Source organism: Sus scrofa, chromosome 18, assembly GCF_000003025.6.
Source record: "Sus scrofa isolate TJ Tabasco breed Duroc chromosome 18, Sscrofa11.1, whole genome shotgun sequence".
Taxonomy (NCBI): Eukaryota; Metazoa; Chordata; class Mammalia; order Artiodactyla; family Suidae; genus Sus; species Sus scrofa.
The window spans coordinates 51,565,260-51,589,418 of record NC_010460.4 but is presented as its reverse complement, the minus strand read 5'-3'; the positions used below and the strand labels follow the sequence as shown (position 1 = coordinate 51,589,418).

Here is a 24,159-nt window from a genome sequence, read left to right as displayed (position 1 = left end):
GGTGTTACTGTTCTACTTTCATTCTTTTCAATGTAGCTTTCCAGTTTTCCCATCACCGTTTACTGAAGAGACTTTCTTCCACTGTATGTTCTGTTCTCCTTTGTCATAGATTAGTTGACCACAGGTACTTGGGTTTATATCTAGGCTTTCTATCCTTTTCCATTGGTCTGTATTTCTGTTTTTGTGCCAGAACCATATTGTTTTGATGACTGTAGCTTTGTAGTATTGTTGAAATCCAGGAAGCTTGATTCCTCCATTTTAGTTTTTCTGTTTCAATAATTACTTTGGCTATTTGGGATCTCTTGTGTTGCTATACAAATTTTAAAACATTCTGCTCTAGCTCTGTGAAGAAAATCCTTGGTAATTTAATAGGGGTTGCATTGAATCTGTAGACTGACTATTGGGTAGAATAGTCATTTTGACAATATTGATTTTTCTACTCCAAGAGCATGGTATATCTTTCCATATGTTTGTGTCATCTTTGATTTCTTTCATCAACATTTTATAGTTTTCAGAGTACAGGTTCTTTTGTCTCTTTAGGCAGGTTTATTCCTTAAAATACAATGTCTTAAGATGAAAACTAAACTGTTTCTGTGGCATTTCCCTTATGACACAGCATGTTAATGATCTGGTGTTTTCACTGTGGTGGCTCAGGTCACTGCTCTGGTGCAGGTTTGATCCATGGCCTGAGAACTTCCACATGCAATGGCATGGCCAAAAAATAAATATGTATAATTGTCTCTTTGGTGAGACACCTGCACACAGAAACTCCCAAAATATTTCGTTAAAGACATCAACTCTTGAAAAACCAAAGTTTTTCTTTTAGATTAGGCAGTGTATTAGAATATAGAAGAGCCAAAGCTGTGGTTTCTCCCCACATCTCCTGCCTACTATTTAGTAAATCCACAGCCTATCAATAGGGGGAGAATCCTTGGAGATTTTTCCAAGGTTTGGTTATCAGAAGGCATGAGTTCCTCTGGGAATTGGAAGCCATGCTATAGTTTTTCTGATGGGCTTAGCTAGTGGATGAGTTCTGCTTTAATTGATTCTGTGCTCTCTTTCTCATTCTGTTCTCACCAGCAAGAGTGTTTGTTCTGTACTCTTCTACTATAGAGTCTATTATAGATTAGAGGAATCAGTATTTCTGATTCAATATTTTAACAACTTGCAAAGATCTTTTCTCTATTATAAACTGTGGAGCAGGAGGTAGGAGTATACATACTAGAAGAAATAAATATCATCCTGCAAATATAATCTTTTTTGAGAAACTTAATACATCTCTATTCTGTCTAAAGTGAGTAATGAGAAAAATTTAAATAGCACTGTCCTAAGCTAATGTTTCAGGTCATTATTAATGGATACATTAAGTCTCATGGAGCTTCACCCTTTATGGGCCTTATTTTTAGCCCAGGTCATAAACAGAAATAACTGCTTATTAGATGTCTTGACACTGTTCTAAGGCCACTGCCTGTATTCATTTATTCCTCAAAACAGACTTTGAGGTTGGAATTAATGTTATCCCCATTTATAGTGAGGAAGCAAAGACATAGAGAGGTTAAATACAGTGCCTAAGATCACATAGTTAGAAATGGCAGCCTAACCTTCTTGCTCAAGGCATCTGTAGATATCCCTGTAGTCACACAAACATTGTTCCCTCAAAGACTTCCACCAAGACAAAGGAGGCAGACAAAGGAACCTCAGTGTAGGGATCCAGGGCCTGCCATTCCTCAGTGTGCTGGACAGCATGGCTTGTCCCCCATCATACATCCCAGTCTTTTTATCTTCTCCAGGGCCTTCCTCTAGTACAGAATCCAGTCCCTGAAAATGACATTTCCTAGACTTATGCAGCTCTGTTCCAGATCCAGATTTGATCCTTTCATTTAGATGCATCTGTGCAAGTTTGGGAAGGCAGAAGTTAGCTGGGTGTTTCCTCCTGAGGTTTAGCCTGTGCCTGCCACAATCACGTCTCTGAGAAATTAGGCTTTTCCATCACTGTGCCCTAGCATCCCTCACTCTCTTCGTGGGTGTCAAGAGGCAGCCATGTGATGGTGGCAGTAACCTACTCAGTGTGCCACTGATGGTCAATCTCTTTTTTTTTCTTTTTAAGCCCATGCCTGTGGCATATGGAAGTTCCCAGGCTAGGGATCGCATTGGAGCTACAGCTGCCAACCTACACCACAGCAAAGCAGTTCAGGATCTGCAACCTAAACCACAGCTTAAGGCAATGCCAGATTCCTAACCCATGGAGCAGGACTGGAGATCAAACCATCATCCTCACAGACACTATGTTGGGTTCTTAATCCACTGAGCCACAATGGGAACTCGAGGCTAGTTACTCTCTTGGTAGGTAGATAGGCAGTTGCTGCAGCCTGTGCCTAGAATCCATTTCTCCAATACCTAATCTTCTGTATTAAATCCATTACTGCATAAAATACCTGGCCTGCTTCTGTTTGCCTACATCTGGCCCTGACAATACACTTGGATTCCCAAGCAAAGACTAGGATTTCCAATTAGCAATACATACCTTGGGGGAAGGAGTTGACCTCTCAGCACGGATGGTCTAGACAAGAACACAAACTATTCTATTTCCTTGTGTGATATTTGCCATGAAGTGTTATTATTACTGTAAGGGAATGGGATACTCATCAGGACCAATTGGAAAACTCTTAAAATGTCTTTAAGCTCGTACAGCAAAATGTATCTTGTTCTCTTTAAAATGTGTGTTCTTTTGCCATTCTCTTCAGCCTTTTCTGATTCTTCCTACCTACTCATCTCCATCCTTTTCTCATTCGTGCCCTTGTAGTTCCTTGATATTTAACACATTCTTTTACCTAATATCTTCTAATGACATTGCATATTTTCTTGAATAAATCCCCAAATCTATTAGAAACTTCCTAAGAGCATAGACCTTATCGTGTTCAGCATCGAATCCCTAGGGTTTAGCACAATAACTCAAGTGGGGCAAATCCTTAATATACATTTACCTAGTGCATGAATGAATACCCCCTTTCCAGGGTTATTCTATATGGATACCTGACCGTGACTATTAAAGTGTGTATTCTGGTGATCAGAGTGAATAGATTCAGGAAAATACCTCTCCTTGGAGGAATGCCATAAGGAGGCAAATTTCTATCTAGATATAAACTTGTTATAACTGTACTGAAGACCCAGGGAGCTAGGGTTTTTTTTTTTTTTTTTTTTTTTTTTTGCAGAAATGAGGCAATTACTGTAAAAGACATATTATGCAATCATCTTAGTAACCCAGACAGTGCTGTGAGCGCACACTCTGATTATAAAGACAGACAAATTTTGCAAACAAGTGATTTTCCAAGGGATACACACCGTCCCTGCCGTTAATGAGGCAGAGATGGTGTTGCTTGGCCTGATTGTCTTTGCCAAAGAAGAGGCAGCCGAAAATGTGCAGATAACTTAGCAGGTCACAAGCACACTTACCAGTTATCTCATGTAATCCCTTTTTAAGTTCCCAGTTATCACCACCCCACCCCACCCCCCACCCCTGCCTCATAAATGAGGACCTGCAGCTGCAGGAATGACACTATTAATAACTGGCACAATGGTCCTTGGAGTTGGGTCTTTTAGCTACTAGTTCTGTCCTTCTTCACCGCATCCCCTATTTTCCCAGTCCAGCCAGATGCAGGAAGTGTACCTCAGGGTATCTCAGGTGCACAAAAGGGCAAACATGACCTAGCCCCTCTGCAGAGCTAGGGCTCTGGGCCTGCCCTCGGGGGCCCCTGAGTTCTGGTTGTTCCTCCAGCCACAGCAGTGGTTTGGACTCTTAAAATAGTTTTCCCATAGTTTCAGATCCATCTAGTTCAGATGGTTACTTTCTGATGAAGTGAAAACTTCAAGGACACCATAGTTAAGGTAAAATTCATATTCCTGTCTTCATCTGCACTGAGAACAAGAGTCTGGACCCCAAGAAGAGGCAGTTGGCTTAGCCTTCATGGATCTGTCCTCTCCAAGGATACTGCCTTGCTCTCTGGGTACCTGCTTGAAGGACATTGATGGGTTGCAATGTGGTGATCAGAAGAAGGCCAGGAGAAGAAAAGTGCACAGTCCTCCCCCAGCTTGGACCCCATGTGGGGGCCTTACTCTGTTCTCCATACCCCCACCCTTCATCTCCACCCTGGTGACTCCTTCTCATACCGAAGCAATCCCTAACCCCTGGTGGCCTCCGTCATTGCAGCTCTCTCTCAGAGCACATTCTTGTTTTCCCTCCTGGCCCTATTACAAGTTATAATAATGCATCCGCTTCTTCATTTAGTGTTTAAAGTGTGTGTCCTTGGTTGTTTGTAAGTTTTAATTCAAAAAACTAAACCCCATGATCCCTGCATGGCAGATAGCTGGATCTCAGTAAGTACCTGTTGAATGAATGGATGAATGTATGGCAGCATGAAGTATGGGTGGATAAATGCACAGATGGTTCCTAAGTGATGGATAATTATGGATGTCAAGGCTGGAGAAGAGATGATACAGGGTGATGCCCATGAGAACTGAGGCCCAAATAGAAAGTTTGACTGTATGATTTCTTTATGCCTCATTCTCAGACCCAAATAAAGACCAATTAATGGAAGTTTTAGAAGGAAGATTTTCACACTGAGATTCTACACATGTAAGAGCTATTCAAAAGTAAAATGAACTTCCATAGAAGCAATTATTTCTCTGTTTCCGGAAGTGTTCACGAACCAGCTAGATGATCACCTGCCAGGCATGTTGAGGAGTGAGGAGGTCCCTGCATTAAAAAGGGGGTCAGTCCAGGTGGTACCTGAGGCTCTCTCTCACCCTAAATCTGTGATTCCAGGTGTTTTTCTTTCTGTTGAGCTGGAGGTGTCATTAATTCCCTTGTTCTTTCTTTTTTCTACATATGCTGCTAGCTGATGTGTTCCTCTACTCTGCTTTCTTTCTCTCCTGGAAATACAGATGAGGTCTTATCAGAAAACTTTCTGGACTATAAGAACCGTGGAGTCAATGGTTCTCATCGGGGTCAGATCATCTGGAAGATTGATGCCAGCTCTTACTTTGTGGAACGTAAGTACTTTTCCCACTGCTGTTGCTCTGGATGAAGCAGAATTCAACTGCCTTGTTCTTTGTTGTGTTGCACTGCCTCCACTTAGAAATGTTCCATGTAAAAGACGTAGATAGAATGAGATCCTTAAATGAGTGAGTAGTGAGCTCTACAGCAGTTGGGCAACAGCCACCCCAACCAGCCCATGTCCCTTAACTTACTCCCCGGCCCCTCCAGTGCTTTCCAACTTTGCAACATTTGCCCCTTCTGCGTCCAGTTGTCCAGTTCGGGCTCTGCTTAACCCAGTTCCTCAAGGTTCCTTATTCCCCAGAGTTTTGAGGCAATTCCACACTTTTCCCTGATCTTTGGCTCTGGGCACCGTTCCTCCGGATGGGAATGATACATTGCTACCACCAGTCTGTTTCTTTGATTCCTGGTATCCTGATATTTCTGGATGTATAAACTCATCATCGTGTATCTTATTGAGATATTTTCTAAAACTTTCTTCTACCCTTGAAAGTAAATCATTCTCACAGTTATGGAAGGATTTTTTTCATAGGCCACACACTAGTGCATCTCCCATTGCAGGAGGAAATATCTACACAGGCCTCAAGTTTGCCCTCTGGAGGACTGTGGATTAAAATTTTTACGTGCACAAATTCCTTCCTGTGTCTTCTGGTGCATAGCAAGTTGTTCATTGAATATAACACTTCTGGAAGAAAATGTAATAGTCTCTTGTTCCAGCTGCTTGATTGTCAGAGTAAGATACATGGTCAGGAACCTGAAGTTGTTTATTACCAGTTGACATGTAGCTCAGGAAAACTATCCTCTATCATGTTTTACTCTCATTTTTATTCACTCTCATTTTCATTCACTCAGTAAACATTTTGCAAGACCTACTAAATTCCGAAGACTAGAGATTTAAAGATGAATGTCCCAGGGTCTGCCTTCTAGAAGCCTGTGGTGTCTCTGCTCTGGTAAATGACACAAGTGCCCCCTTTTTTTGCAGTGGCCCGTGCAGAATGGGTAGAGGATCAGTAGGTTTGATACTATCAGATGTAGAGGGTGTGGTCTCTGGCCCTTGACTTGCAGTTAGGCATGATGAGACTCCCAGCTGGAGAGTGCCTTTTTCCTAATACTTACCTCCACGACTCTGGTTATTCTCCTCTCTATCCCATCCTGCACACTGATCCCAGACAAAACATCTTAAACCCCATTCTGCCTACCATCTGCCCCAAAGCCTCATGGCTCTGCTTTCTTACTACATCATCTGAAACCTCCCTGCCCAGCTGCCAAATCCCAACAAATCTCACCCACATCACATAGCCCTACTTCTCCATCCTCCCAGCATGACCTCCTTTGCCCTAGTCATGCCAATATCTTCTCCTGTCCCACAAATAGCATCGTTTATCATAAAGAATATGGGCAGTCTTGATTTGGACATAAAGATGGGCTCTCACTAGTGGTACTTAATGTGACTTCCCAAATGCCAGTAAGAACAAAAATAGATGGAAACTTGCATTCACAATGGATATTAGACATATTCATTGACCGTAGGCCCCAATCTATCCTGGAAACTCTGTGAGAGGCCTTCCTTACTACACACCCATTTTCTCCTTTTGGATTTTAATTAAATGAGAAATAGACATAATTTAGGGTCAGAATATAAAACTGGCTCAAAATGGTGTAGGCATGAACACAACTTGCAATTTTTTTTATCTTTGTAGAGTCAAGGAAATAAGTTTTAAGGATAATATGAAGTCTCATGACTGTGTCATCATTCTGTGTGAACCAGTGTGAAAAGGGGGTTGGGATTTTGTGTAAATTAATCTATCACTAGTGACATTCCTCTTAAGGCAGTTTTCTAAGATTTCTGGGACATATAGAACTTTTTCTGCACATTCAGCTCAAATACAAACCATTTAGCATAATTGTCTTCATCAGCAGCATGAGGACATACTTTAAGTATCATTAGATATTATAAAACCAGCTCTGTAAAATACATAAAATATTGTCATAATAGAGAGAAGGTGTATTCACTCTATACAGTTGGTGAAGTCACCATGTCCTAGAATAAACAAGTGGCTTGCCAAGTCATATTCAGAGTAACTAAAAGTTGGACACCTTAGAAAACTGATATGTTTTAAAGTGTAAACTTGAGAAGATCCCACACCACAGCATATCCATTGGATAAGCGATATCTTGGTGGTTTTGGAAAATGGATGAACGTGAAATTAGAAGGTGATATTTCCATTTTGCAAATATACCAGATGAATGAAGGATATACAGCAAATGTATTATTCTGCACAAATGTAACATAATTTTCAAAAAGTAAAATTTACAGAGACAAAGCTTGAGCTTGCAAATGATTGGAATATTGACTTGGCACACACATAAATCAAATAAATTAAAACACAATAATAATTATAGCTCTAGGAACTCAATGCATTGAAACTGTATATGATAATGCTATAAGAATTTACATTTTTAGGAGTTCTCTTGTGGTGCAGCTGGTTAAGGATCTGGCATTGTCACTGTAGCAGCTCAGGTGTTACCGGTTTGATCCCTAGCCTGGGAACTTCCACATGCTGTGGGCATGGCAAAAAAAAGAATTTGTGGTTTTTTGTTTTGTGTTGTTTTGTTTTGTCTTTTTGCCTTCCCTAGGACCACGTCCCGCGGCATATGCAAGTTCCCAGGCTAGGGGTCTAATCGGAGCTGTAGCCGCCAGCCTACACCACAGCAATGCAGGATCTGACCTGCGTCTGCAACCTACACCACAGCTCACAGCAACACTGGATCCTTAACCCACTGAGCAAGGCCAGGGATCAAACCCACAACCTCATGGTTCCTAGTCGGATTCGTTAACCGCTGCGTCACAATGGGAACTCCAGAATTTACGTTTTTAATGTATAATAATTTGCATTTTCAAAACTGTATGATAGAACAAGTACCAAATTAAGGAATAGGAAGAGATTGGATGTCCAAAATATTCTAATATGGCTATCAAAGCATATGTACATCAATGCATCAAAGATCCTCTTGCTGTAATATAAAATGCAGAATCTAGACTGTAATCCAGAAGGTTAGATAAATTTTTGTTATGAATCAAAAATAAGACTCTTCACAGTCACTACACATTAATAGATATAATAATCTAATTGGTAAATTGTACCTTATTAAAATAAAAATAATTTCATAAACTTTGAACATTGGCTGTATTTTAATCTTGAAGTACAACAGAAAGTCATTCTACCTGGGGCTTACATTAAAAAAATAAATGAGGTATTGTTTTATTTTTTCCATTTTTCTCCATTGTTTTCTGGCCACACCCATAGCATGTGGAGTTCCAAGGCCAGGGACTGAACCTGGACCACAGCAGCAACCTGAGCCACTACATTGTCAAGGCCAGATCCTTAACTCACTGTGCTACAAGAGAACTCTCATTTTTCTCTATTTTTTTCCTTTAATTATTTTATGAGAGTGGAGGTATGTCACTGACTACTAGGAATCTGTTCTAATAGCACATTTCTTTTGGAGTTATGATTCAATTTAGAATTAGGTAATTGCTATTGATTTCTATGCTTTTTTTAAGGTCTGATCGAATCGTGTTTTGAAAGTACCACCAAAGTAGAAACATTCAAAACAAATATTTTATGTGCTCTTCAAGGAGTTACAGGCATGATAAAAAATACAAAAGAAAATAATGCCTGATTCATTTCCTATTCTCTGGCATAATTTCTCCCTGGAGGGTACCTGGCTATTTGACTACAGTAATAATTGCTGTAATTTGAGAGCTATAAAGATGCAAATTTTAACACTGACAAAAGAAAAAAAAAACAGTGAAATTTTAGCTTTACCTATCTTGATAAAATCTTATAATGTTGTAACATTATTATAGCTCAAATGCTATTTTTTTATATTTTGGTTTATTTTTATCAAAGTATAGCTGATTTTACAGTGTTGTGTCAATTTCTTCTGTACAGCATAGTGGCCCAGTCATACATACATACACACACACACATGCGCGCACACACACATGCACGCACACACACACAGTCATATATATATATGCAATCATATATACAGTCATATATATATACCCAGTCATATATATATACATATACATTATTTTTCTCATTCTATCTTCCATCATGTTCTATCCAAGAAATTGGATATGGTTTCCTGTGCTGTACAGTAGGGCCTCCTCACTTATCTGTTCTAGATGTCATCAGGGGCCGCTTTTTTTTTTTTTTTTTTTTTTTTAATGTGGGAGACATGATGGAAAAGGATTTGGAAACGTGTGCCAAAAGGGGTTGGAGGTTCGCTCTTCTGACAAATGCGGGGAGTGATATAATCTGAGCAGGATGTGAATCTGGAAGTGAACTCCCCATCCATTCCACTTCCCCTTGGCAAATGCTATTTTTTAATATGTGCAGTCGAGCTTTGCAAGCCAGTCTCAAGCCTTCAAAAGGAGGTACCACAGTCCTTCCATGGCACTTCTATCAGGAGTCCTTCAAAATCAGGGCTTGCATAGCCCAGAAGCAAGAGGCAGTAATTCTGTAAGGAAGGCATCTTCGGCCCAGATGTGTTCTGTGCAGCTCCCATTTCCTATTGCTCCCCATGGGTAGCAGGAATAGAGTAGTGGGCCTGGAAGGGACAAATACAGCCAAGAATTTCTCCCAAAGGGACATCCTTCCTCTCCCCACCCTTGGGTCATGCTGTAATTGTGGTCATTCTCACAGCTGTCACGGCACACACCAGGAATTTGCCATCATTTCTGACTACCTGCTTTGCCTTGATTTCCTGCCCACCTCAACACCACCGGTCACCAGGTCCTGCTGCACCACCAGCTCATTCCCTCACTTCCAGATTCACATCCTGGTCAGATTATATCACTCCCCGCATTTGTCAGAAGAGCGAACCTCCAACCCCTTTTGGCACACGTTTCCAAATCCTTTTCCATCATGTCTCCCACATTTAAAAAAAAAAAAAAAAAAAAGCGGCCCCTGATGACACATCACGGCAAATCTAAGCATCTAGTCCTGCTGTAAGTTTTCCATATCATCCCTGGAGCTTAACAAGGTAAAATTTACACAGGTCAGGGGGTGGGATTTGCTTCCTCTCCCCCACACTTAGCAGGTAGCTTCCAGGTGAGAGGCATGTGGGTTCAGGGTCTACCCCAGGGTGGCCCTTGGACTCTAGATTTTGTTCCTTCATCTGTAAAGTGAAGTTACTCTACAGTCCCCACTGGCGACCCCATGAAGGTTGAGAAAGCCCACGTGAAGCGTCAGCTACGTGTCCAGTACAGCAAGCTATGCAGTGTAACGAGAGGGCTTTGGGTGAAGGATTTACGTACATTGCTCCTCTGGAAATGGGCAGTGTGGTGTCTTGATGACAGCTGTGGATTGAATGGCTTATTCTGAGAGTTCTCAGAAATTCTCTGTAAATTCTTTGCAGCCAAAGTTGGAGATTGAAGGCCACTGAAGGAAAATCAAGCTGACTCCCCCTCATTAGCATTTCTGGCCCCTACTTTCTCCTCTCAGGCAATGGGGCAGAGCCAGGACAAGCTCTGTTAGAGCCAGGAGGCTACCCAGGTGGATTCAGACTAGATGCAAGGATCCCATCAGGTCAACAATCCAGATGGTTCAGGTGCCACAGTGTATTGCAATAAACACTTAAGTCACAAGTTCTAAGAAAGTCTATGTGGGGAGACTAAATGCATAACATATCTTATAAGGATCTGATAAGGATCTTATAAGGATCATAATCTTATAAGGATCATAATACTTCACAGGTGTTCCTTTAGAAACAAATATGGCTCCACATAAATATTTTCTTGATAAGGGGCAATTTATTATTATTCTGGCATATTGTTATTATATAATTCCTGGGAGCCATGACTACCCCCATTTTTTACCCAGGTTCACACCATCCTAAAGGTAAAAAACATGGTCAAAATTGCACTCTACAACTATCATAAAGTTACATCAATATCATGTATGCTCTTATGCACAGTTCTTTTTTTTCCCCTCCCCCTCCCCCTTGGCAACCACAAGTCTACTCTCCAAGTCCATGATTGTCTTTTCGGTGGGAAGGCTCATTTGTGCCACATATTAGATTCCAGATACAAGTGATATCATAACGGTATTTGTCTTTCTCTTTCTGACTTACTTCCCTCAGGATGAGAGTCTCTAGTTATATCTATGTTGCTGCAAATGGCATTATTTTGTTCTTTTTATGGCTGAGTAGTATTCCATTGTGCATATATATACCACATCTTCCTAATCCAATCATCTGTCGATGGACATTTGGGTTGTTTCCATGTCTTGGCTATTGTGAATAGTGCTGCAATGAACTTGCAGGTGCATGTGTCTTTTTCAAGTAGAGTTTTGTCCGGATATATTCCCAAGAGTGGGATTGCTGGGTCATATGGTAGTTCTATGTATAGTTTTCCAAGATTCCTCCATACTGTTCTCCATAGTGGTTGTACCAGCTTCCATTCCCACCAACAGTGCAGGAGGGTTCCCTTTTCTCCACACCCCCTCCAGCATTGTTATTTGTAGACTTATTAAAGATGGCCATTCTGACTGGTGTGAGATGGTATCTCATGGTAGTTTTGATTTGCATTTCTCTAATAATCAGGGATGTTGATCATTGTTTCAACTGCTTGTTGGCCATCTGTGAATCTTCCTTGGAGAAATGTCTATTCAGGTCTTTTGCCCATTTTTCCATTGGGTTGTTGGCTTTTTTGCTGTTGAGTTGTATATGTTGTTTGTATATTTTAGAGATGAAGCCCTAGTCAGTTGCATCATTTGAAACTATTTCCTCCCATTCCGTAAGTTGTCTTTTTGGTTTCCTTTGCTGTGCAAAAGCTTGTCAGTTTGATTAGGTCCCATTGGTTTATTTTTGCTTTTATTTCTGTTGCTTTGGGAGACCGACCTGAGAAAACATTTGTAAGGTTGATGTCAGAGAATGTTTTGCCTATGTTCTCTACCAGGAGTTTGATGGTGTCTTGTCTTATATTTAAGAGTTTAGGCCATTTTGAGTTTATTTTGGTGCGTGGTGTGAGGGCGTGTTCTAGTTTCATTGATTTGCATGCAGCTGTCCAGGTTTCCCAGCAATACTTGCTGAAAAGACTGTCTTTTTCCCATTTTATGTTCTTGCCTCCCTTGTCAAAGACTAATTGACCATAGCTGTCTGGGTTTATTTCTGGGTTTTCTATTCTGTTCCATTGGTCTGTATGTCTGTTTTGGTACCAGTACCACACTGTCTTGATTACTGTGGCTTTGTAATAGTGCCTAAGGTCTGGGAGAGTTATGCTTCCTGCTTGGTTTTTGTTCCTCAGGATTGCTTTGGCAATTCTGGGTCTTTTGTGGTTCTATGTAGATTTTTGGATTGTTTGTTCTAGTTCTGTGAAAAATGTCACGGGTAATTTGATTGCATTCAATCTGTAGATTGCTTTGGGTAGTATGGCTATTTTTACAATATTAATTTTTCCAACCCAGGAGCATGGAATACCTTTACATTTCTTTGAATCTTCTTTAATTTTCTTGATTACTGTATTATAGTTCTCAACATATAAGTCTTTTACCTCCTTGGTCAGGTGTTTTCCCAGGTATTTGATTTTTGGGGGTGCAATTTTAAAAAGCATTGTATTTTTGTATTCCTTTCCTAATATTTCATTGTTAGTATACAGAAATGTGACCGATTTCTGAATATTAATCTTATATCCTGCTACTTGCTGAATTTTTTGATCAGTTCAAGTAGTTTTTGGGTTGAGTCCTTAGGGTTTTCTATATATAGTATGTCATCTTCATACAGCAATAGTTTTACCTCTACTCTTCCTATCTGGATGCCTTTTATTTCTTTTGTTTATCTGATTGCTCTGGCTAGGACTTCCAGCACTCTGTTGAATAACTGGTGAGAGTGGACATCCTTGTCTTGTTCCAGATTTTAGTGGGAAGGCTTTCAGCTTTTCTCCATTGAATATTATATTTGCTGTGGGTTTTTCATAAATGGCTTTTATTATGTTAATGTATGTTCCCTCTATACCCACTTTGGTAAGAGTTTTCATCAGGAATGGATGTTGGACTTTGTCAGATGCTTTCTCTGCATCTATTGAGATGCTCATGTGCTTTTTGACTTTTGTTCATATGGTGTATGACGTTGATTGATGCACGGTTCTTAAATCTTGAGAAGACATTATACTGTCCACAGCAATACTCCTAAAATGCATTCTCTTGTTTCACCCCAGTCCTTTAGTCAGGCAACTCCTCTCGCATTTCCCCCTGCCCCCAACTTCTCCATAAACTTAACTTCTGGTTGTAGATCACATTTATGCTGATCTTCTTCCTGTTTCATGCACATTTTGCTTTAAAAGCCTAAATGATATAATCTTGCTACGAGGAAGTTCCTGGAATGATCGAGGAAATAACCTGAGCCACTAAATATCCAATCACTCGCTCCTTAGCAGAACAGAGTGAAATGGCTGAAAGTATTCATGCAGTAATAATGTCTGGGCTTCCAGAGGCCAGCCTAAAGGTGCAGTGGTTTAGATGGAATAGGATCAATGATGCGAGGAGAGTGTATCAGTGGGAGGGCAGTGTTCCAAATGGGAAGACAGGACATAGAAGTGACGGGACGCACAGCAGACTCATCTTCAGTCTACCCAATGTGAGAAGCCAAACTGTTGTGTGCAGCCACCTCTTACCACCTCAAATGGTCCTTCTCATCCGGGCATCATAATCCAGCTTCAGTCCACTGAGATGCCAGTCTCTCAGTTTAAATAACAGACCATACAAAGAATGCTGAAGCCTGGAGTTCCTGTCTTGATGCAGTGGTTAACGAATCCAACTGGGAACCATGAGGTTTTGGGTTTGATCCCTTGCCTTGCTCGGTGGGTTAGGGATCCGGCATTGCCGTGAGCTGTGGTGCAGGTCACAGACGCGGCTCAGATCCCTGCATTGCTGTGGCTGTGGCGTAGGCCGGTGGCTACAGTTCCAATTCAACCCCTAGCCTGGGAACCTCCATATGCCGTGGGAGTGGCCCAAGAAGTGGCAAAAAGCCAAAAAAAAAAAAAAAGAGTTCTGAAGCCTTGAAAACAGCTGGAAAGATACAAGTAAATCATTCAATTCAGATTTGAATACAGATAATGCTGACTTCTAGCTGGACGTGTGTCCAATTCTCTCAATGAGATAAAAGCTCTTAACACAAGTAAATCAAGGCCCTATTAACCCAAATGGAGACTTTTCTAGATTAACCTTGAGTTGCTGGTTCATTAAGAGCACATACAGACGCACTTGCCTCTCTGAACCCTACAGGGCTGGAGGCCTTCTGGGGACTGTGCTGGTCTCCAGGGGCTCGGATCTAGAATTGAAGTCTTGCCCCTGCCCCACTGAGGATGCCCCGTCCCAGGATGGGGGACAGCATGCACTTCTTCCTGTGTCCTGTGTCAGTGAGGGAGAGCACCCAACCTGGCTTTGGGGCCCAGAGTTGATCGTCACCCATGGATAAGAAGAGCCAGTAGGTGGACTTGGCCAATGGAAAGGAAAGACTAGCACTTGCGCTGGGGACCCAGTATATAGAGGGAGAATTCTAGGCAAGGTACAGCACCTGAAAGACATGAGGGAATGAGGAGTTGAAAGCCGAGGATGAAATCCTGAGAAGGATAGGAAGTGGAGGAAAGGGAAGAAAAAGCAGTGGAAGTGGAGAAAGAGAGAGCATTGGGTATGAGGATTAAATACGGCCACAAATTCCTTGATATCCCTCTCATCAAGAGGTCGGGCCTATGTCCCCTGGACGCAGGAGGGCTCTGTGACCCTGCACTGGTTTCCATGCTGAGGGGATGTTCTGTCAGCCTCCAGGCCTGGGCTTTCAGAAACAGGTAGCTCCCACTTCCTATCTCTAGAACACTTACTGTTGGAGCCCGAGACAGCTGTGCTTTCGTGGTGGCCAGGTGAAAGTTTGCATCGAGACAGCTGCGCCAGCTGTTCCCACCAATGACAGCAGAGGGCCAGCACAGCTGTTACCCATGGTAACAGCATGCAAGGCCCCAAAGGAGAGCTCCCCAGCTGAGCTTAGTCACCCCACACAACTTTGAGAGATGATTGAATACAGAGCTTGGGGTGTTTTTTATAAATTTTATTGGAGTATAGGTGACTTACACTGTTGTGTTAGTTTCAAGTGTACAGAAAGTGAATCAGCCATGCATATATCTATATACCCATTCTTCAGATTTTTCCCCCACATAGGCTGTCACAGAGTATTGAGTAGATTTCCCCGAGCTGTATGCCAGGTCCTGGAAACTGATCAGTTTTGTGTGGAGTATGTGTCTATGCCAATCCCAACCTCCCCATCCATCCCTCCTCCCACTGTTTCCTCTTTGGCAACCATAAGTTTGGCTTTGAAATCTTTACGTCAATACAGAGCTGTTCTGAGCCATTACATCTTGGGTTCAATTGTGCAGTGTCACTAGTAACCATAGCTCAGGGAACCCAGAGGTACAGGGTCGTGGAAGTCAAAGAAGGGAGACTCAACCTGGCGAGTGTCATCCGAGGACTGAGACATGATCTAGAATCCAGGGTGGAGGGTCCCCATGTGGGTGACGTTTGCCAAAAAAAAAAAAAAAATGAGCAGATGAGAAAGACTACAGGCTGAAGAGTAGGATCTGGGGCCCTGAAGGTCCCTAGTCCTAGAAACCTCTTAGTCCTGATCACCCCCAACCCCCAGTTAATCCATGATAGAGAAGAGGCAAAACGGATGAAGCTTCTTCCAGGATGTGTGGCTGCGAGAGGCAGCATGAAGCATAGGTTGGAGAAGGGCTTCAACTCGTGTCAGGACTAAGTGGAGTGCGCTGTCCACATAAGAATGTTCCCTCATTTAGCATTTACTGGCATCCACCTCTTGGCAAGGATCTTCCATCCTTTATTTTATGCTGATGAGAGCACCATGGGGTGGGTACCTTCACCATTGCATTTGAGGAGAGAGCTGAGTCTCGGAGACACGGTAGCTTATGTGGCAGGCAGCCAAGCTGGGATTTGAACTGGGGCTGCTCATGCTCATCAGCATCAGGGCCGTGTCTCTGGGAATGTTAGAGCTGCAGGACACAGAAGGGATGTTGTTTTTTATTATTAAAGTATAGTTGATTTACAGCGTTTGCCAATTTCTGCTGCACAGCATAGTGGCCCAGTCATACACACACACATTCTTTTTTCCATGCTATCTTCCGTCATATTCTATCCCAAGAGACTGGATATACTTCCCTGTGCTGTACAGTAGGACCTCATTGCTTATCCATTCTAAATGGAATAGTTTGCATCTACCAACAAATTCAGACATAGAGAACAGACTTGTGGTTGCTGGGGGTAGGGGAGGAGGGAGTGGGATGGACAGGGAGTTTGGGGTCGGTAGGTGCAAACGATTATATATAGAATAGATGAGCAAAGAAGGGATGTTTGATAGAACTGAAGCCCATGAGGAGTTGGCAGGAGCAAGAGGCAGAGAAGAGTTAAGGAGTCCAGCCTGTCCTGGAAGCCCTTGACCTACTACTTCTGGTGGAGCGTGTGGGTGGGACGGGATGGGGAATGAGAGAGAGGAGAGGGAGTAACCAGCTGTGCTGACTGCTCTGCAGGGCCTCTCTTCCTAACCAGAGTGGAAAGAAGAAGGAACAGGAGGAACTCAGGAGTGATTTTCACCTATACAAACATAGAGTCAAATTATAAGCCTACCAAACAGATTCTCTCTGTCCTTCTCAAAGCCACTCTATACACAGAATGGATCTCTTTTACTCTAAATCACAGCCACATGGTGCTAGAACCCACCAGGGCTACAAGGCCCTCCAATATGTCTGCCTCCAGAGAGGGCTTCAACGAGATAAGGACAGAGTATTATGCCCATTTTAATCTCCACTGGACAAGGACAACAGTTTTCTCATAAAGGCTTGTGGCAGACCAGGGCAAACTGGCAGGAGCGTATGTGGGGCAGACAAGGGAAACTGACCTAACTAAGACGCTATGTCTGGACCTGCAGCCAGGTGTCTGAAGGGCATGGCAAGCTCATTACCGTAATGTCCAATTAGACAGACACAGCAGATGGGCATGAAGTGGCTGCAGCCATCCCAGGAGGGTGGCCTGTGCTTGCCCCTGGGGAATCTGGGCATGGCTTATAAGATCCCACCCATGGGCTGTCCTTTGGGGTAAAGCTGCTGTCCTGAATAGAGGAATAAAAGTAATAGCAGCAACTAAGTATATTCAAGCTTTCTTATGTGCCAGGTACCACACTGAGCATCCCAGAACTCCTGCCCTATTTAATCTTCCTGAAAACCTTAGGTGGCAGATTTTTTTTTCCCTTTTTTTTTTTTAATAAGGAATCTGAGGTGCAGGAAGATAATGCAGATGCTCAAGATTCACAAATAAAAACAAATGGTGGGGAAGGACCTGGACCCCGGCAGTTTCCCCTCTGAGCCTAGTCTTTTTGCCGCCATGATGTCCTGAGAAGACTGAAGGTGGCCAGAAGGACCCCCACCACTAAGGCGGAGGTCAGGGGCAGAGCTGTGGTCCTGTGGAAGGCGGGGGCCAGGAGATACACTGCATAAAGCTCTGAAGTTGGAGTCAGTCCTGGGGGCTTACCTCCCAGAGTGACTGGCAGGAAATTTGGGGGGCATCCAATGGGAACCCAGTTGTCACGGGGCTAGAAAATCCTTGACGAGAGGAAGGAACACCAAGACGGTGAACATGGTACCTTCCTCCCTCTAGATGATTCTGAGTGGGGAGCTCCATAGACTCCACCATAAAAATCCGTAGAGAGGAGTTCCCACTACGGCCCAGCAGATTAGGGATCCAGCATTGTCTCTGGTGGTGCAGGATTGATCCCCAGCCTAGTGTGTGGGTTAAAAGAACCCGTATTGCTGCAGCTGTGGTGTAGGTCACAGCTATGGCTCAGATTCAGTCTCTGGCCAAGGAACTTTCACATGCCACATGTGCAACCATAAAAACTAACTAAATAAAAAAATCTGTATAGAAAGTCAAACTAGAAGACAGAGGCTATCCAAGTTTTCAATCACATGAATTCAGAATCTCCTCCATTTCAGTGTGTGTGTCATTGGTGTGTGGCTCCCATGTGTGTACACATTTTTGAAAGCATTACTTACTCCCTGCAGAAATTTTGAGGAAAGTATCAAATGTTGTCTGTCGTTTCAGAAAAGAATAACATTTTTAAAGATTTTGTTGTCATTGGTAGCATCTCCTCTTAGAGGGGCTTAATGACTATGTGTTCAGTTAAGGAATGAATGAAGTAAGCTAGTGCTCAGGATGCCTGTGCAGGAAGCAGAAGACCTGTGCTCAAGGACAGCAACTGTTCTGTCTTATCTTGCCCTCCACCCCCACCCCATGGCCCATGAGCTGTTGGGACAAAAAGACAGGGAAGCACAAGTGGAGGTTGGAAGCAGCTGGTCCGTGGTCAGACACGTGGTAGGAGGGTACCGCAAAGAGATAGAGTCAGCTGACATGTCCAGCCCTGGAACAGGGAGGCGGCAGAGAGGTACCACCTTTTAAAGCAGAGGCCTCTGCCCTCTAGCGATCACGGCCCAGTCCACACCAGGAAGCTGATCCGGCTCACACAGCAACATCTCCTCTTCCCTTGATTTGGACCTGGGAAGTAGATGCTAGAAGAGCAGTGGGAGGGGGCGATTTTCCCTTTTTCCACTTCATTCTCAACTTCCACTTCTCCCTTTTGACCCCCCGAGCCTTTCAGCCGAGTTCACTGTCATGGGCCGCTGCAGGACAGAGACCCACAGAGGTCAAGGAGGTATTGCCTGCAAACCATGTGTGTCTTCCTAGACACTTGTCACTGCCCCCCCCCCAGCACCCACCTGGGGCCAGTTCAGAGGTCATCAACCATGGGCCACTGACATCAGCCAAGATAGTTCTCTAGTCAACCCTAAGACTACTTTCAAGTGATGCCAGCTATACTGTCCACGCCAGCTTTGGACAGCCAGGAAAGAGTTCAGAGTCCAGTAATTTCAAAATGTACAAATTCCCAGGTATCATGCCTGATCAAAATTTCAGAGTTGGTGTCATATCCAAGAATACTGCAAAACCCACTAATCGCTGCAAAATCTAGAAAATGTGAGCAATTCCTCATCTATTGCTGCAGTTGCTAATCTAAGCTCTGTTTCCCACTTTCCAATCAAAACTAGAGACTGTACCACCTGGTCTGTATTTAGACCCATGTTGTTCTTGCCAGCTGTTACCTGAGGGAAGAGGGCAGAGCCAAAGAGGAAAGGAAAAAGCAGCTAATTGTCTTTAACCTTCACCAGAATGAAGCCCAGTCTTCCCAGGTTGCTCAAGGCCTATGAGCTTAACATCCAAACCAGAGAACTAGTCTTATAAGGAAGGAATTGTGTCTTATGTCTCCCATCTCCTTGGGAAAAATACAATTCTAAGTACTACACCCTGTACCATAGAATGATATGTATGGAACGCTCCTATTTTTACACAAAGTCTAGAAATTTGGAGCTGTGGGTTTTAAAGCCTTTTCATGGGACTCCTATTCCTTATATTTAAAACCTCTCAATCTCTTTCCCTCCCTCCATGCTTAGTTAGTTACCCCTGAAAAAAAGAGACTTACTTTACAGTGTGATTTTTTTTAGTAATGCAAATTTCTATTGAAAACTAAACCATTCAGGCCTGAGCTTTTAACAAAGGAAAAGATAAATAGTACGAAAAAAATTTAAAGAATATGAAATATTTTTCAGAGGGGGAAGAATAGATTATGTCAAACTTTAAAAAATAACAATAGGAGTTCCCATTTTGGCTCAGCAGGTTACGGACCTGACATAATGTTCATGAAGATGCAGATTTGATCCCTGGCCTCACTCAGTGGGTTAAGGATATGGCATTTCTGCAAGTTATGGCATAGGTCACAGATGTGGATCAGATATGGTGTGCCATGGCTGTGGTGTAGGCCTGCAGCTGCAGCTGTAATTCAACCCCTAGCCCAGGAACTTCCATATTCCACAGGTGCAGCCACAAAAGGAAAAACAAATAAGAATGGGAGTTCTGTGGTGGCTCAGTGGGTTAAGGATCTGGTGGTGTCACTGCTGTGGCGTGGGTTCAGTCCCTAGCCCAGGCATTTCTACATGCCATGGGTGTGGCCAAAAATTTTTTTAAACTAAAGTTTAATTTTTTTAATTAATAGAGAAATGGTAAAAAGAGTATGGGAACATAGAAAAGAAATAATAGTCAAAATAATCTACAATCTACAATAATCTACAATCTACAATTTAGACTTCACTTTTTCTACGAGTGTAATCATAGGCAGTTTCCAAATTGGAGAAAAACAGAGGCAAACTCGATATAAAAAACACATGAAACCATTAGGACTCGTTAAATGGAAGTTCTGGGTACTTGACGCAGACGCAGTGATGACAGTGACCTTGCAGCAGTAAAAGCAAATTCTTACAAAAGCTGAAAAGCTGATCTTGAAAGAAGACCCAGCCAGCACTCAGAGATGGAGATGGACGAGACTGCCTTCTGTTTCCAGGCTCCAGCTCTGCTCCTGGCTGGACCTCCCCTGGAGTTTCTGGCCGGCCTCACATCCCCTGCGGTGCCCTCTGTTGGCAGGTCCCTGCTGGCCAAGTGAAGACTAGCAAGAGCAGCATTCTTAGACGGAGACTGGTCAGCATCCTTAGACTGAGGCTGGACAGGAGGCAAGCAAGGGACTCAGACCTCACCAAAGGGATTGGGAAAGGTGTTCTGAGACCCTTTGTATAAAGTACAGGAAGAAAAAGTGAAGCTTTTAGGAAGCGCCAAGCTGTCAGTAGGCACCAAGCTAAACAGAGTGCATGATGGGAAGAATTTCATCAAGCCTGGTTCCTGCCGCCGAGAAGAAGGGTAGAATTCAGCAAGTGGAAGAGAATCAGTACCACCTCCCACATAAGCAAGAGCCTGAATTTGGTGTTGAGGGTCTTCTATCACCTCTTAACACCTCCGCAGTTTCCTCCAGGACATGGTCATCAAACATGGACTCATCTCTGAGGCCTACTCTGAAAAACGCTGAAATAGGCAGTCGGGCCAAGTGGCCTGCATATTCTAGACAAATAGGGGTGGAGCCCCTGCCAGCTGATCAAAGGCAGCACCATTAACCTGCATTAATATTTCTGGGCTTTACAGGCCTTGGTGCCTCATTCATCACTTTTTTCTCTAACAGACCTGACCCGAACCTGCCCCATCACAGCATCTCAGTGTCTGCAGACTCCTCCTGGCCAAATAGTCAAGATCAATGCCTCTGCTCAGCATGGGTTTTTCCCAAGAGGCAGCAATTCCAGTAAACACCAAACCTGCAAGTGTTTTTTGTTTTTTTCCATGAAACCCACACCAATGGAATGCAGTGTCCCTTTTCAGGAAAGGAACTTGCTCTCTGTAAAGGCTGGATTGGGGGCGGCTTGGGGAGTGATCCCTGAGAGAGACCCAGCATCCCACTACTGTGTCTTAGGTCAGAACTGTTAACCTGAAACAAGCAGAGGCCAGATATTACTCTAGCAAAGATGAGTTTACTTGAGATTACAAAAATTGCAATTCAGTGTTGCAGCCACCCACAGTGAGCCACTCGCAAGTCCACCCCGCAGTAAAAAAAAGGAGAACAATGCTATGGAGAGGAAAAGGAAGGTGGGAAGGCTATAGTAAACAGAGCCCATGGCAGTTCATTGGCTGAGTCCTTGCCAGGAAAGAAGTCCCTCTTCTTCCTGTTGGGCTCAGCTATGGCTGCAGGGTGTGAGAGCTCCCCCTTCTGGTCTCCCAACTCTATTTGAGATTTCTGTTTAATTAAGTTTTTTTTTTTATTTTTTAGTCCTGTTGATTTATAGTTGATTTACAATGTTATGATAATGTTTGCTGTACAGCAGAGTGATTTAATTATACATATACACACACATTATCCCACATAGATTCTCCCAGAATATTGGGTAGAGTTCCCTGTGCTGTACAGCAGGACCTGGTTGGCCAGTCATTCCATATACGTCAGTGTGCATACTCAATCTCAGACCCCCAGTCCATCCCTCCCCCCATCTGTCTCCTTTGGTAACCGTACGTTTGTTTTCAAAGTCTAAGAGTCTGTTTCTGTTCTGCAAATAAGTTCATTTTTATCCTTTTTTTGATTCCACATATAAGTGATATTATATGATGTTTGTCTTTCTCTGACTTTCTTTGCTTGGTATGATAATCTCTAGGTCCACCCATGTTGCTCCAAATGACATTATTTTATTCTTGTTTATTGCTGAGTAATTAATCTTTTATAGAATTAACTGCAACTGGGAAAAGCAGGAGCCAATTCAATATGCAGCATGCCAGATGGCCTGGCATTTTATATGTGCTTTGAGTTACCAGGTCTTATGTGCCAGGAAGCCCAAACGGTGGGTGGGTTCTCCTGAGGCCGAGAGCCGCCCGTCTGAGTGTTCCTAGTGGGCAAGATTCTCCCCACAGAAAACTACGGTCATTCAGCCCCATCTGCAGCTGACCGTCTTAGTCCTGACTGCGCATCAAATTGTGAGAAACACAATGTTATCTCCTAGAAAATAAGGCAAAATTGGTCAGGGAGCGAAGAAAGGGACCCTGAGAGGCGAGGGAAAGCTGAGTAAGGGCAGCTTCCCCACCAGAATGGACTCCTGGACTTCTTGCCAAGGAAGCCCAACCCTGAAGATTTCACCTTGTCACATAGCCCATCGAGAAGACTAAAACATGTTGCCTGTGTCACCTAACTCTGGGAGGGCCATTTTCACAGACTTCTTTGTGAGCAGAGACCCTGTTAAATCAAGTCTCAGGAATATCTGGGGACCACATATCAGAAATTGTACTGACCTCCCTTGTACTAACAGCCCTGAGATCTGTGCATAGTCGGGGATGTACCCAGTTAGCCCAAAGGGTCCCCTCCTGAATAGGCATGGGTTTGAACTCTGCCTTGCTTTACCATGACATTGAATTGTACCTCAGGCCCCAGGTGCATGAAACCTGCTCATCAGTTAGATCTAAAACAGCCACCTGACGTTCATTTGTGGCTCTCACTTTGATGCAGTTTTTTTTAAGAGTTGACTCACAGATTGTGTTAATCTCAGGCATACAGCAAAGTAAATCAGTTATACATGTACCCATTCCTTTTCAGATTCTTTTCCCAAACAAGATACTACACAGCACTGAGTAAATTTCCCTGTGCTGTGCAGTAGGTCCCCGTTACCTACCTATTCTATATATGGTAGTGTATGTATATCAATCTCAACCTGTAATTTATCCCCACCCCACCCCAACCACATTCCCCCTCTGCTAAACCTAAGTTCGTTTTTGAAGTCTTTGAGTCTCTGTTTTGTAAGTTCAAATGTATCATTTATATTCCACATATTAGTGATCTCATAAGATGTTTGTCTTTCTCTGACTTCACTTAGTACGATCATTTCTAGGTCCATCTATGTTACTGCAAATGACATTATCTCATGCTTTTTATGGCTGAATAATACTCCATTGTATATACGTACCACATCTTTATCCAATCTTCTGTTGATAAACATGTTGGTGGCTTCCATATCTTGGCCATTGTATGTAGTGCTGCAGTGAACATTGAGGTGCATGTTTCTTTTCAAATTACGGTTTTCTCCAGATAGATGCCCAGGAGGGGGTTACTAGATCATGTGGTAGTTCTGTTTCTAGTTTCCTGAGGAACCGCCATACTGCTTCCCATAGGGGTTGCATTACATTTCCCATGCCAGCTTACATTCCCTGCAACAGAGTAGGAGGGTTCCCTTTTCTCTGAACCCTTTCCAGCATTTATTTGATGATGGCCGTTCTTACTGGTTTGAGGTGATAACCTCATTATAGTTTTGATTTGCATTTCCCTACTATTAGTGATGTTGAGCATCTTTTCATGTGCTTTTTGACCATCTGTCTGTCTTTGGAGAAATGTCTGTTTAGATCTTCTGACCATTTTTAATTGGGTTGCTCATTTTTTAATATAAAGCTGTATCAATGCAGTTTTGAAAGGCAATATTCAATATTATCTCCTGACTGTAAAGAGTTCATTTAAAAGTCATGCTGAGGTTGCATCCCCCGTCTACCCTCTGCACTCTCAAAAACACTTCCCTTCATACATTA

At 43.0% G+C, this 24,159-nt stretch overlaps 1 protein-coding gene across 9 annotated transcripts in view; it reads left to right on the top strand.

The window, feature by feature from the left end:
• The window catches only part of HECW1 (HECT, C2 and WW domain containing E3 ubiquitin protein ligase 1), a 419,239-nt gene that overhangs the window by 213,586 nt on the left and 181,494 nt on the right, over window positions 1–24,159 (top strand). For all 9 annotated transcript variants that reach the window (XM_021079149.1, XM_021079142.1, XM_021079146.1 and 6 more), the window contains one exon: window positions 4,942–5,049. In XM_021079149.1, coding sequence (XP_020934808.1) covers window positions 4,942–5,049 — 108 coding nt within the window. The remainder of the gene's footprint in view (window positions 1–4,941; window positions 5,050–24,159) is intronic.